This window comes from Leptonychotes weddellii, chromosome 12, assembly GCF_054177405.1.
Source record: "Leptonychotes weddellii isolate Sample4059 chromosome 12, ASM5417740v2, whole genome shotgun sequence".
Classification (NCBI taxonomy): Eukaryota; Metazoa; Chordata; class Mammalia; order Carnivora; family Phocidae; genus Leptonychotes; species Leptonychotes weddellii.
In genome coordinates, this window is record NC_138380.1 from 7907441 (window position 1) to 7923172 (window position 15732).

A 15732-nucleotide genomic window follows, 5' to 3' on the forward strand; every position below is an offset into this window, starting at 1 on the left:
CCTGAGATCATGACCCTGTGATCATGACCTGAGCTGAAATCAAGAGTCAGATGTTCAACCTACTGAGCCTCCCAGGCACCCCTGCCTTTTATTCTTTATTTAGATTCCCCAATTTTGCTCTGAGCTATGTGCTTTATCCTTCCTTTTTTCTCTCCCTCTCCCTACACACACACACTTTTATTTCTGAACCACTTGAGAATAAGTTACATATCAAGTCCATTTACTGTCAAATATTTTAGTTTATATTTTCCCAAAATAAAGACATATATCTACAAGTGTACAGTTACCAATTTCAGGAAATTTAACATTACTACACCTAATCAACCATCCTTATCCCAATTTTGTCCACTGACCCAATAATATTTTTTTAAAGATTTTTTATTTATTTATTTGTCAGAGAGTGAGAGAGCACAAGCAGGGGGGTCGGCAGGCAGGGAAGCAGGTTTCCTGCTGAGCAGGGAGCCCGATGTGGGACTCGATCCCAGGACTCTGGGATCATGACCTGAGCCGAAGGCAGATGCTTAACTGACTGAGCCACCCAGGCGTCCCCCAATAATATTTTATAGTATTTTTTTTCTCTCCAGGATCTAGATTAGGATCACATAGTTCATGTTGATGTCATTTTTAACCTAGAATTATCCTTTAGCCTTTTGTTATCTTTTATCATATTGACATTTTTGAATTTATCCTACCCTCCCACCCCTTTTTCAGTAAAATGTCCTCATAGAGCATTTCTCATTTTGCCTTTTTTAAAAGCAGGTTCCACACCCAGTGTGGAGCCCAACTCAGGGCTTGAGCTCATGACCCTGTGATCAAGACCTGAGCTGAAATCAAGAGTCACTTACACAACTGAGCCACCCAGGCACCCCAGAGTATTTCTCACTTTGTTTTTTTTAAATATTTTTATTTTTTATTTTTTTTAAAGATTTTATTTATTTATTTGAGAGAGAGAGAATGTGAGAGAGCACATGAGAGGGGGGAGGGTCAGAGGGAGAAGCAGACTCCCTGCCGAGCAGGGAGCCCGATGCGGGACTCGATCCAGGGACTCCAGGATCATGACCTGAGCCGAAGGCAGTCGCTTAACCAACTGAGCCACCCAGGCGCCCGAGTATTTCTCACTTTGAATTTGAGTTATGTTTCCTATGATAGGCTCAATCCATTTACACGTGTTTAGTGGGATACCACCAGTACTATGTTGGGTTTCCAGCCCATCACATCTGGAGGCACACAATGTCTATCCGCTTCTTATTGATCATCTTTATTTTGATCATCCACTCAAAATGTTATCTTATTTCTCTTGTATAATTATTTTTTTTTCTACCAACCAGGAGAGAGTATCTCTTGGGAGATACTTTAAGACCATACAAATATGGTCCTCCTCATAAAAATATTTCCCATCCCCTAGTTTTAATGACCATTGAAGTCATATGCCAGAACTAATACTTACTATGATGGTTGCAAAGTGATGACTTTCTACGTCCAGCACACCTTCCACAGTTACCAAGCAAAAGTTGTTTTCCTAGCGTAAGCAAGAGACTTCTCTCCCATTTTGTTTATCTATCTGTCTAATATCTATCTATTGATTTATTACCTATACTCTCTATGCATTTAATGATACATATTTTTTAAGGGTTTGTAATTCATTACAGTCCTTAATTATTTTTATGCTCAAATTGTCCAGAGTTGGCCAATATAAATTTTTTCAACCTGGCTCTCATGTGCTTTTTGTCATTAACCATCATTTCTTTCCCCTTTCATTTTGACACAAAAAGATGCTTCATAACTCAAGTCAAATCTTACTTGACCAAAACCTGATATAATTTCCCCAATTGAATCTGATTCTTTTTAGAGGATAATGTGATATTAGTAACTAAGGTCTGCTCTAGGTATGTTGACTGCTACTGGAATGTCTTTTTTCTAGACCCATTTAACAGTCTGAGTTGGAAAACATACATATATATATATATATATAGGCATACTGTCTACACAAGTATGTATAGGCACATATTCACACACACACATTTTTAAAAGGCTTTCCTTCTTGTTTTCCTCCATTCCCCATTTAGTTATTACTTTCTTCATAGTAAGAACCATGGCTCCCAACATCATCACCATATTTACTAATTTGTTCAATCTAGAATACATTTAAATATTTCCAGAATTGCTTCAACCATATACACATATTTTCTCATTTCTTATTTCTTACACACAAGTCAACACATAGTAGGTGCTCTTTGTGCTTTTCCTTTTCACTTAACAATATATCCAGGAAATCCACCCCATATCAACTCACAGAGATATTTCTCAGTTTTCTTTACAGCTATAATGTACCCATTTTGCAGAGATAGCCTAGTTTATTCAACCAGTCTCCCTGTGATTGGTCATATAGGTAGTTTCCAACATTCTATCATGACAAATAGTGCTTCAAGGAATAACTTGTATATCTGTGCTTTCATGTCATTGGAGCTATATCTAGAAGTGAGATGGTGGTGCTGAAGAGTAAATGCACTTATATCTATGATGTGATCTCTCTCTCCGTTCATATTTTTTGGCCCATTTCTGGGTTTCCTCAATTTTAATTGGAGAGGCATTTTAGACATGGAAACTTCCTCTGTGACCAGTAACATCTGTCACATGTAGATGAGAATTATAGGAGTGAACTAAATTTAGTAACATAGACATTCATCTTGCAAGTAGAACAAACAAGAAACAAACTAGGAGTAGCTATAGATTGGTTTAACTGCAGTCCCTATGAACACTAGCTGTACACAGTGATGTCTGCTTCATATGCTCTCATCTCTGTGCAAGCCAGGGGCAGTGAGAGCCAGACATTATGTTTCTTTAGGAATACTCTCTTCATCAGCAAGTAATAGATTGTGCTATCCCAGGTATCCATGTGTGAAGTGTGAACAGAGCCCCACATACTCACATAAAGGTTGCACTCACCTAAAGACAAATAATACCCTTATATGTTATGAGTAGACTTTTAAGGCCCTTTGCCAACTCCCCTTGTTCTTTATTCTCTTTTGTCTGCCCACTGGTTTTCCCCTGCAATTATTTTTGGTACTAGAGAGCAATTCTGATAATAGCTCCTAGTTTCCTTCAGTTCCTATTCTCTCAGAGCTAGACCTTGATTTCAAGTCTGATTATATTGTCTTCTAAAACTTACTGTTGAATTTTAATGCACATAGAGAAAAGTGCACATCGATATATGGCTTGATGAATTTCCACAAGTGTAACAAGCACCTAGCTCAAGAAACACCCCTCAAGCCTCCCTTGGTAGAGAACTTCCAGCCACCACCCTCCTACAACGGAAATGGCTACCCAGATTTCTTACAGCATAGGTTTCCCTGTTTTTGCCTTTTGCACAAATGGTAACATAGAATATATAATACATTCTTCTGTGTTACACATCTTCCTTTTGCGTAGACTTCACAAACCATACTGTCATCCTGACACTCAACCTTTATGAGATCAGAGACCTCTCTGTACTGTGGCCAGATTGTCTGCATTGACCCAGAGCCTAACTCACATTCAAGTTTGCAATATATATGTGCATTTTATATTATTAGCCCCTTAAAATTCCACTCCACATCCCCAAGCTGCCCCCAGGTCTGATGGGAGAGGAAGCTTTGCTGCCTTAGTTAGTAACCCCAACCTCCCTCTTAGCTCCTCGCTATTGCAACTGCTGCTGTATTTTCTTCCCTATGGAAATCCTGAGCATCTCATGTGTTCCCACAAATACCATCTTGACACTTTAACTTCTTTCAATAGATGTAGGTATGTGAGACATTCATCAATATCCATTAGATACATATAAACTAAGAAAATAAACATTATTGTTTATGAAATGTGTACCTAATTATATACTATTATTCTAATGTCCACTAATCTCATAACTCAGTTAATCTGTTAACAAATATTTACTAAACACATTCAGTGTGCAAAGCACTGGGTTCACTGGTGAGACCCAGCATTTAACAAGACAAATAAACCTCTCAGAGAACATACATATGATCACCCACTGTTACATCTTCTTAAATGCAGTATAATGGTGAGAGTAAAGACTAGGGGGCACAGGAATCAAGGACCAAACTTGGTCCCTCACCTTTCAGGTTCTTGTTACAGTATTTGACACAGAAAGTACTCATCAGGTAAGTACTCAGTGAATGGTAGTATTAGCAGTGGTGTTTGATCTTAGTCAAAATGCTTAACACCTCTGCATTTCAACTGAATCCAGTGAAAGATAGATTTGATTCTATTAATTACCCATAAATTTTATATAATTTAGGGGAAGATTAAGAGTTATTTTGTAGTAAGGGTTGAGGATAGGTGTGTGTCTGTCTGTGTGTTTTATTTATCACTTACCCTGATTCCAAACATAAAATTCTCTTACTAATAATTTCTTTGGTCTTTGACTTTAAACTTAAAAAATAGACAGCATTGACATTGCTGCTCATTTTAAGTAAAGCTAAAATGTAACTTCTATCTATTACTATTCCGGGAATAAAACTGTCAAATTATAGATATTTAACCATACACTGACCTTACTATCTAGTAAGTCATGTGGACAAACCCAGTGTAAATATCTTCCAGTATCGCAATCACAAAATCCATTCAAAGGAAAGGAAACTTCTGTATTTTTTCGGTTCTGTTATCAAATACTTGTTTGTGCCAGGCTGAATGTAAACGGCCTGAATGAATTTATGATAAAGTCAGTCTTTTTCTGTTGCTCCAGGTCATCCTACACAGCTCTGTTTTCCACTTTGCATACTGTAACACAACTGAGAAATACACAAACAGGACAGTCACCGCGTGAACAGAATGAACAGTTGTGATTGTTGAGTGCCTGAGATGAACAGTCCCTCTGCCCTGGGCAACTCAGCTTTCTTTCATATCTGAGATCAGGGGGATGTGTTTCTTAACCTTCTCTGAAGACTACTGTGAGGGCAACTAATGAAACCTGCTGTTTTCGAATAGAGACTACTATAATCCAAATGGAATTAGTAATTACATCTCAAGATTCAATTGGAGAAAGGTGTTTTATCTTTGGGAGAGCTCTTTTTTTTTTTTTCTCTCTCTCTTAGAAAAAATGTCAATAATTGCTTAGAATGCATGTTTTCCAGAATCTGGTTTTTAATAAATATTATATCCCAAGGAATTAAATGATGTCTATACTGCCAAATGATGTTTATGGTGATTAGTTCAGAATAAAGTGCTATGGGAGGTTGCAAACTTGGACACTTTTTAAAGGCAAACATCTTTTCATGGGGTAGGGTGAAGGGTTGGTTCATTCTATTTGCATGGTTTTCAAAAGCGTCTTTGGTCGGGGCGCCTGGGTGGCTCAGATGGTTAAGCGTCTGCCTTCGGCTCAGGTCATGATCTCAGGGTCCTGGGATCGAGTCCCGCATCGGGCTCCCTGCTCAGTGCAGAGCCTGCTTCTCCCTCTCCCTCTGCCATTCCCTCTGCTTAAAAAAAAAAAAAAAAAAAAAGCGTCTTTGGTCAAGTTGGTTAAGCTGATTAACATGGTTAATCTCTCTGCAAATTAGTAACATTAACATGGTTAAACATTCACTGTTACTAAGTGCTAGAGCAGGGTATCTGAAGCCCAGATCCAGAGCTCGTGCTATCTTGTTCTAGAAATCTTGTGTATACAGTTAAATTGTTTTCATTTAGCCAAAATAAGCAAGTGGTCATTATAATAAGGATGCTTCTTGACAAACCAAAAATAGGTATTTGGTTCCCTATTGAGTACTGGGGTCAGTATAACTGGATTTGTAGCTCAATTGTAAGTAATATCATGTCTCTTAGCTTCAGCTCATTTATCTCCAGAATGAGGTACTTCAGTTCAATTGTACACTCTGAAGCATCTATTATGTGCTTGGCAGTGAACTCTGCATTATGAGTATTACAGAGATGTGCCCTCCTAGAAGACACCGATGCTCTTTCAAAGTTGGATATTTACATGATCTAACTTCAACATTACTGATCTAATCCTTTAGATTTCTAAATTTTAAAGAAAGGTCAGATTTTTGTTTGTTTGTGAATAAGAAAATTGGGAAAGATGTGATTATGTATAGTGTCTCACTATCCAATCCTACCTATTTCAGTAGAAGATTCATCTGCTTCTCTTTTCTACATCACCAGTTCCTTACCTACTAAGCCAACAATACTTAGGAACCCAAGAGGCATTGGTTGACCGTGACCCTCAACCACTCTGAATGAGGCATTTTTGTGTGTGTGTGTGTTTGTGTGTGTGTGTGTTTGTGTTCCTAGAACAACCTGTGCAAGCCTCTTTCCATTAGGACACATATAGTCATAAAATAAAATTATAAATTTATATGCTTAGCACGACCTCTAGATTTTTCACCCAGTGAAAAATTTTCACACAGTGACTGTGTCTGGTTTATCTCCAACCCTCAATAAACAGTAGGTGCTCAGTAAGTGCCTTTTCATCAAAGCTTATGCTCTTCTCATGGTAAGTCTGCCAGCAATTTGCACTGCAAATTCTAATTCTAATTCTGCCTTCTGGTTTGGAGACCCAGGGGCCAATTCTAATTCTTCTTCCTCACCAAGACCTCCTCAAATATGAAAAACAATACACTCTTTCTTCAACATGTACATGAATCACCTGTGAATACTGTTAAAATGTATATTCTGATTTTAAAGGGATGGGGTGGGTCCCTGAGATTCTGCATTTCTAACAAGGTCCCAGGTGATGCTGTTGCTGCTAGTTTAAGACATACTTCAGGAAGCTGGCATTCAGAGTGGTCTCTCACTCTGCTTGCCTTTCCACTTTCATTGCTAAGCATACTTACAAGCCTGTTTTGTAATCTGCTCATCTTACTCTTTTGAGTTATCCTAAGAAGATATGGAGGAGGACTGTAGGTAAAAAAGGGTTATTTTCCTTGATTTCCAAAGTTAATAAAAGTGAATTTATTAAACTAAGTAGAATGAAAGCATCACAGTCATATTTTCACTGATGTTTAATAAAAAAAAATATCTGAAAGAACTGCCCAGGGGTTCCTGTGTGGCTCAGTTGGTTAGAAGTCTGCCTTTGGCTCAAGTAGTGATCCTGGGGTCCTGGGATCGAACCCATGGTCAGGCTCCCTGCTCAGCAGAGAGTCTGCTTTTCCCTCTCCCTCTGCCCCTCCCCCAGTTCATGCTCACACTCTCTCTCTCTCAAATAAATAAAATCTTAAAAAAAAACCCGCCCATACACAATTTGTACTGTGATGCATAAGAATCCACGTGACAATTAATAAGATCATGATTCAAATGGCATAAGTTAAATTAGCATTCTCAATTATACTTAAAAATGAGTTATTAGTCATTTCAGGCTAAGAAGCACAGATGTAATACAATACAATGTTAATACAGAAAAGCTGTTATATAGTGAAAGTTAACAGGCTATTTTGAATTTTCAAGGACAGATCCAATCCAATATTATAGCAATGCATCTGAAAGTCACAAATTTATATAATATAACGATAATTGAGTGGTTAATATGTGCCAGGCATTGTCCCAAGCTCTTCACATGGATTATTAAATTAATACCAATAATCTCTATTGAGGTAGAGGAAGTAAGTAGTGTTATTAGCTGTATTGTACAGGCGAGGAGATTTAAACTCAGAAAGGTCTAGAAATCTCCCACAGTCACACAGATATCTGTGAAAGGTGGTCCAATTCTAGAGCACACCAGTGAGCTGCTACTTTCACTTCCTCTCAGGGTCCTGCAGCCATACAAGAGCAGGCTTTATGACATCTACTTTCCCCCATAGAGACATATTGCTATTCCTCTAATTCCTGCTAAGTAGGTGAAAGGAGAAGAGACACTCATCTTAAGTCATACTGTCCGTCATTATTATTCAAGGTATTTGCAGGTACCTCTCTCTCAATGCTTTATAGAAATTTGCATTCACCTGGACTCATTTAGCCTCATGTCACCTAAAGCCCACCTTGGTCTAATAAGAAAAATATTGGCATCTCCATTATTTGAGTCCAGAGCAAAATAAAATACCTGGTGATATCATGATGCTTAATGAGAACACTTCCTCTTTCAGATTGGTCTTCAAGAAATCCAATAAACTTCTAAAAATTTAGAACAATGACTACATATATCCTATTTTAACTCATATATGAAAAAATACACTGCACTGTGAAGAATAATATACTGTTGGAAGTAAGAAGCCATATCATATAAGATTATATCATTTTCCTTTACCTAACAGTGTATGTCACTATTATTAATACCATCTTACTTTTATCTTCCAGATTTTTGGAAAAAAATTAAACACGTAACCACATTGGCTAGAATGGTTCTTACATATATGTATATGTGTAGAATATTGAATGACTCACAAATTAAAGCAGGAAAAAATCCTATGACCTCTTAAAATGAGAATCTCCCAATACAAATGTGTATTTAGAAAGGTGATCAAAATTCACTCCTAGAGGCATTACAGTATATGTAAAAGGATCTGGAATATCCACTCAACTTATTAAAATTCATGAGACTTGAAAAATATCACCCAGCCTAAGAGGGGTGTAAACAGAAAAATGTATTTCACAGAAATAAGAAGCTTATTCTAAATTCACGCTGGAAATTATTATTTTTTTCTATACAAGTCCTAAAGATGTTTATCCCATTTATATCAAGAGCCATTTTAGAAATGGTTTAATGCAGATTATTTTGATGTGTCTTATTTTTCAATAAGTTATCCATAAAATTGTTTTGAATGTACCTTTCCCCACCTAAGTGATTGCAGCCACAATGCATGTGCATTTTTAAACAAATCAGGGAAATTCCTATCTATTGGCAAAAAATATCGCATTAGTGTCCTCAGTGAAGAAAGGGATGTTATCAACTGATGAAAGACACATGAGCAAGCAAGAGGGATGGTTATCTTCCTTAGTTTCAAAGGCAGGAAAAAATTCTAGATTTGTTTGAAAGGATCTAAGTATAGTATAGAACTGTGAAATACTTATGTTTTACATTTAAAACTGAACAGATTTTTTTTTTTTAAAGATTTTTATTTATTTATTAGAGACAGAGAGCACATGAGAGGGGGGAGGGTCAGAGGGAGAAGCAGGCTCCCTGCCGAGCAGGGAGCCCGATGCGGGACTCGATCCTGGTACTCCAGGATCATGACCTGAGCCGAAGGCAGTCGCTCAACCAACTGAGCCACCCAGGCGCCCTAAAACTGAACAGATTTTGAAGTGATTTGGAAAATTAGTGCAACCACTACAACAAATGGTTGAAAAGATAAGACAGAATAATCCATTCATTTTTAAGCAATCTCCCCTTTCATGGCTCATTGGACACATGGCCATCATTATGGTAACAAATAATTTGTTACAAGCACTGCAAAGGCACTTGGCACAGAGCTAGGACTACCAGCCATGCTTTACAAGCCAGCCTGCACTGCACTGTCTACCAATGGCCACTCCATTTGTTGACGAGGTTTGTCCACATTCCCCTTCCCATTTTAAGTCACGTTTCCTTCACCTAAAATATTTTCAGATATTTTAAATCATGAGTAAGAGTAAACAGAGGTAGAATGTATCTGAAAAGGATAGAGGGGGACTAACCTCTCTGAAAATTATCATCACAGACTATTCTCACTAAAAAGAAATACTGACCCAGTTTTGTATACAAACTAGAAAGCTACCAGTTTTATAGAATGCTTCTATATAGGCAATTGATAACATACATGTTTCTAAATCTTTTTAGCTTGCAAAATTTCTTTACTTACATAATCTCGTGTAAATCTCTCAAGAGGCATTATTCTCATTTTTCAGATTAGGAATTAGAGGCACAAAGTGACTTCTCCAAGTTTATAAACCAAATATATGAACCCAGATACTTGAATTCAGGCCTTTTGAATCCCTATCTTGGCTTTCACTTACTGAACACCTGGTTATATGCTAATCTACAAAGAGTTTTAGGAACTTTTATTATTTAGATATGAGTTGGTAAGATATTTGGTTAAAAAGTAGGTAGGGAATACATATTCAAGCTATTGATATTCAGGAAAACAAAGAATTTAATAAATTCATCTGCTATTATTTGTTTTTTAGCTTTTTTAAATGTTTCAAATTTGTTAGAAACAATGACGTTTTCTGTGTGAGTATGTGTGTGGAAAAAAGCATGTAAGTGACCCAGGTTTTTATTCTATCTAGCAAATTAATATTCTATTTAATATTGCTTAGAGAATATGAACCTATATATTCCTATATTCTTGATAAATATGTAAAGTTGTAATTTAAATACCATAAACATTTCTGTTCTGTGGGATTCTCCATCTAATACATTCAGTGGTTACTGATCCCTGTTTGATACCTGCCTACTATTAACGAAAGGGATAAAAACTGATTTAAAAAATCATTAGGAATATATAAACATTTGTTCATCATTTAATAAACAAATTTTAAAAAGAAGAAGAAAATCTACGTTTACATTACAGGTAAATTTGTGGTATATTACTATTCTGCAAAACAATAATGGTATGTAAAGAAGGCATTCACTCTTAATACTTCAAATGCCTAATTTGGCTCCAAATATCTGCATTCAAAAACTGGCAGTTGAATTTCCCAAGCAAAACTAAATGCAGCCTCATAGCAAAAATCTGCTGGAATTCTTATTTAATGTGATGCTGAATGGACTTTTGATAAGAAATGCTCATACAGTATACTTCCTCTCTGTCCTACAGATTATATTTAGGTAACCAGAAAACACCTCCAGAGCAGTATGCAAATTAGATTTTGTGGACTATGTAAATGAAATGATTTCTCAGAGGGGTGGGCAATTTTACCAATCTGCACAGAATTTTCTTCTACATTTGAAAGAAAATTCTGAATAGAAGGAGATGGCATTGTGGATAAAGTATAAAGAATTCTTTTATGCCTCATTTTATCAATGAGGAATGAGAAAGTTTGACTAGTTAAGCACATTTAACAACTCACCTCTTTTAGTATGAAATATTCAGTTAAACTATTCTTCAGGAATATTTTCAAGAGCCATTATCATTTCATAGTCAAATTCTAAAGTTAGATTAATGACTTAAAATCCTGTCAAATTGTCATAATGTCTCGTTGACATGCCTTTTTTTCACTTATTTTAACATTATCCAATGGTCATAAAATAACTGATTCTCCATATGGACATTTAATAACAATATTATAATAAAATTAGTTGTGTTGTCCATCTCTCCTATAATTATAGAAAGACTAACCACTGGCATTTATTAAAAGCAATACTTAAGTGATTGATTTTACATTGTTTTTCTTTTTTTTTTTTTAAAGATTTTATTTATTTATTTGAGAGAGAGAGAGAGCACATGAGAGGGGGGAGGGTCAGAGGGAGAAGCAGACTCCCCACTGAGCAGGGAGCCCGATGCGGGACTCGATCCTGGGACTCCAGGATCATGACCTGAGCCGAAAGCAGTCGCTTAACCAATTGAGCCACCCAGGCACCCTTTACATTGCTTTTCATTCTTCTCAGGTAATCAATCATTTTAGGGATGGATAGGGAAAACAACTTTGTAACTGTATCAGCTTAAACATTTTTTGACTATCTGAAACTTCCCACTGTAGAGAGTGTTGTCCATCAAACAGCCATCCAAATCTATGTCAGAAATCTCTTTCTTTTTTAAAGATCTTACCTTTTTTTTTTTTTTTTTTTTTTGAGAGAGAGAGAAAGAGAGAGCATGAGCAGGGGCAGGGCAGAGGGAGAGGGAGGGGAAAAGCAGACTCCCCACTGAGCAGGGAGTCCAATGTGGGGCTGGATCCCCAGACTCTAGGATCATGACCCCAGCTGAAGGTAGATGCTTAACTGACTGAGCCATCCAGGCAACCTCAGATATCTCTTTTATTTAAGTGCAATATATATTATGTTAAGCAGTATTTGGATTAAAAGAAAATTTAATATTTAATTACATTTTTCATAAACTTATGTCTGAAGTGTATTTTTTGGTCAATATTTGAAAATGCTAAATTTTAATCATCTAATGCATGTTAAGATAAGCTTTAGTACTCAAGAATTTTTAGAAAACAATGAGTTTTATCTCTTTTAGAATACATCAAATCAAGGGACTATTTTTCACATTAATGAGGATTAAACCATTTCTGTCATAGGTAATTAAAGGAATGTAATCATTATGTTGTAGGCTCACTGGCATTTAAAAAAAAACATTTCACAGTACGTAGTTTGTGTCTCAAACTTGTTTTGATTTCTGAAATTTCATAATTGGCTCACTATAGTTTCATCTAGAAATAATCACTCATCACATACTTAGTTTTAATGAAAAATATAGGATTTGAAAAGAAGAAACCAAAGGAACACCAGAATGGCAGAAAACAGTAGAAAATACACTCTGAACACCATGGGAAAAGGCTGAGAGCCATGTATGGAGATGGAGCCTACCTGTGATATTTCCATTGCATGGCCCTGTCTCTCTCACTCAACCCCTAGTATTTTATGTAAACCCAGAGAGTCCAAGTCAACCCGGAAAATTCGACCTTTCTTAGCTCTTTGAACTTATGTCTCTGTATTTAGTCAGAATAAACTATCCCTAACTGCTAAGTATCTGATAAGTAAATTAAAACCCAAATGCCTCTGCATTTTACCAGCTATCTGTATTACCACTTTAGTGCATTATGATAGAAGAGGATTTGACACTCTCAATTGTGGGACAAAAACCTTACAAAAACAGAAATGTGGAAGATTGTTTGGAGTCTGGTTTGCAGCCCTCAAATAATATCACTAACATGCTAATCTGGTTTTAAGTTAGAATCCACAGAGAGTTAGAAAATAATGAATCCTTTCCTGGAAGAATTTGTGATCTGAGCCTTAATTGTCTACTCCCACTTGATTGGTCCGTTTGGTCAGTCTCTTTCTCTCCTCTACGCTTTGAGGAAGGTCTTTTCTAATTTTCTAATATTTTTATTTTTGTGTCTCACAATAAACTTCTTCCATCCCCACCTTACCTATGGGCCAAAAACCAATCTAAAATATGGTTCTCCATGTTGGCTGTACATTAGAAAGACCTGGGGAACTTTAAAAACCTGATGCCTAGGCTGCACCATAGACCAACTAAACCAAATCTCTGGAGGTGGGACCCAGACATCCATATATTTTAAAGCTCTCTAGGTTATTCTATTGTATATCCAGAGTCGAAAATCACTTTTCTATACGCTGGGCTTGAGACTTTGTATTATCTTAATTGTAAGATGAAAACTTTCCGTAAAGAGACATTATCCCTTCTCCTTGCTTCCTACAGCTTATCCATCCCAATTAACAACTACTTTTGTCATATAATCATGGCTTGATGAAATAAAGAACAACTCTGGAGGACTTTTTTTTTAAAGTAAATTCCTTGCCCAGCATGGAGCCTAACACAGAACTTGAACGCATGACCCTGAAATCAAGATGTGACCCAAGATCAAGAGTTAGACATTTAACCAATTGAGCCACCCTGGCGCCCCTGGAGGAATTTTTATTATCAGAACATTATATCCTGATTTTACATGACAGTTATGATCATTGGATACTGCTGTAGAAATGACCACCTACCCAAACTAGGAGCTCTAAACTCTGTCAACCCACAAAAATTACTTGAGGATTTTTAAAATATAAATTCTCTAAGAGTGGGCCCTGATCAGGCTGAAAATTCCCAGTGCTCTACCTAATACTGTGAAGAACACAACTTAAAAAGTGACTTTCCTCTTACTCCTTCTTTTTTCTTCTTGTTTAATATTGATGGCTTTACCTAATTTTGGTTAAACTAAACTAGATCCCTCAAAATTTAGTACTTTAAAGTAATTTATTCAAGTGTGCTGAACATTTGATTGGATACACACAACTTTCCAATTTAACTGAGATATTTTAAGAGTGAATGGTTTAAATTATTTTTCTTTCATAATAAAAGAATAAAATGAATATAGATCTGTAGTAAGGGTCTAAGCCACTAATATAATAATTATATATAATATATAGTATGGGACATTTCTTTTCTTGCCATAAATTACTGCTCCTACTCCTCTAAATTATTCTCATAATTTCAATATTTTACCTGAGTTGAAGATCTCTGTCTTCAAAAAAAGTTATCATTTAACATTCATCTAATTTCTACTTATATGATTCAGATTTAACCGGTCTGGATGTACCTGGAATCCATATACTCTAAAACGTCTTTAGGTGATTCAAATGGAGAGCTCAGATTGAGACCCATTGCCTTTAACCTTGGATAGAAACTGCAGCCAGAGGAAACAATTTCTTCAATCAACAAGAATGAATGAATGAGTGAATGAATGGCTTCCTGATGGCTTTGACTAGACAAATATCGACAAGTGCATACACCTGAGTGAAGACCAGTCATATTTTAAAATATTTAAAACTGGGGAGGGGATGTTCAGTGTAGTGCCTGATGTGCTCCAGAACTATGGCTGGTCTTCCATTTGGTTTTTCTTTAAAAGAAAACCATTTTTTTCTACCTTATTTTTCACTTTATACATAAATGGTCAGTGGCTCAGTGAATGCTATTCCATCTGAACAGGCCTGGATTAAAGCAAAATAAAAAACTTAACTTGCTTCTGGCAGGAAGTAAAGTGCTTCAGAGTACACGGCCCCTTGCCCAGTGCCTGTGAGTTCACCCAGACCCTGTGGGCAGTAGACCTTTTCCCATGTTGTCCTTTAAAGATTTAACTACATATCTTCAACAGAAACAGTGTGAGCAAGTAAGGGGGGTGGGGGTGGGTAAGGAATGAAAACGTAAGTCAGGAATTTTTTTTTCATTCTATTTTGTTAACTCATGGTTCAGTATTTTGGTACAATTTGTACCATTTCAGATCTGTACTCCAGACAAAAATACAGTAACTTGAAATATTGTGTTTAAAGAAATTCTAGTATTCTATTATCATTAAATTATTTACCTTTTTTTTTCCAGTTTTCAACACAGTTTTATTAGGAGATTTTGTTTTCTGTGAAATATACTAGAAACCAGGGAAGGGGACACATCCACTTTGCAAGATAGGGGTTTTCCGCCATTTAGGAAAGGCAGGGTGTGGGGCAAGGCACGCTGGGATTTAAATCCATTTCCCCACCTTCTCTGGCTTCACTCACATTCTCACATTTCTTTTCTCTCTCAGCAAGTACCAGAGGACACAAACACAAAGACAAGAAACAAAAATAGCATGATCAACCTTCAGCCTGGCCATACCCAACCCTCTCCACCTCCCCAAACTGTGCCAGGACTTGGAGGGTCTGGGGTCACAAATCTGCCACAAGGTTCTGTGTTTGCATTTCTGACAGTGACTCACCCAGATGTTCCCATCCTGATGATAGGGTTTCCAGTTTCTCCCAGTGTCACTGTACAGCATGCGGTATTGGGTCACCCAGTCTGAGCTGCTGTATCTTCCTTGGGTTGCAATGGCACTGATCTGCTTCCGATTGCCAAAGTCAACCTGAAGCCATTGATAATGGTCACTGTCGGATGGAGACCATCCCCCAGCACCTGAAGAAGGTCGAGGCAAGAGAGGAAAATGGATAGAGTTGAAGTTCTACAATGGACTATGGATTATTCTACATCTTTTTTTTTTTTTTATTCTTATGTTAATCCCCATACATTACATCATTAGTTCTAGATGAAGTGTTCCATGATTCATTGTTTGTGCATAACACCCAGTGCTCCATGCAGAACGTGCCCTCCTCAATACCCACCCCCAGGCCCCCCC

The 15732-nt window shown here is 36.9% G+C and overlaps 1 protein-coding gene across 1 annotated transcript in view; it reads right to left on the minus strand.

Annotated features, from left to right (window-relative positions):
• CNTNAP2 (contactin associated protein 2) overlaps positions 1-15732 on the minus strand; it is a 1739191-nt gene that overhangs the window by 1164906 nt on the left and 558553 nt on the right. The window contains exon 3 of the mRNA XM_081799929.1: positions 15319-15512. Coding sequence (XP_081656055.1) covers positions 15319-15512 — 194 coding nt within the window. The remainder of the gene's footprint in view (positions 1-15318; positions 15513-15732) is intronic.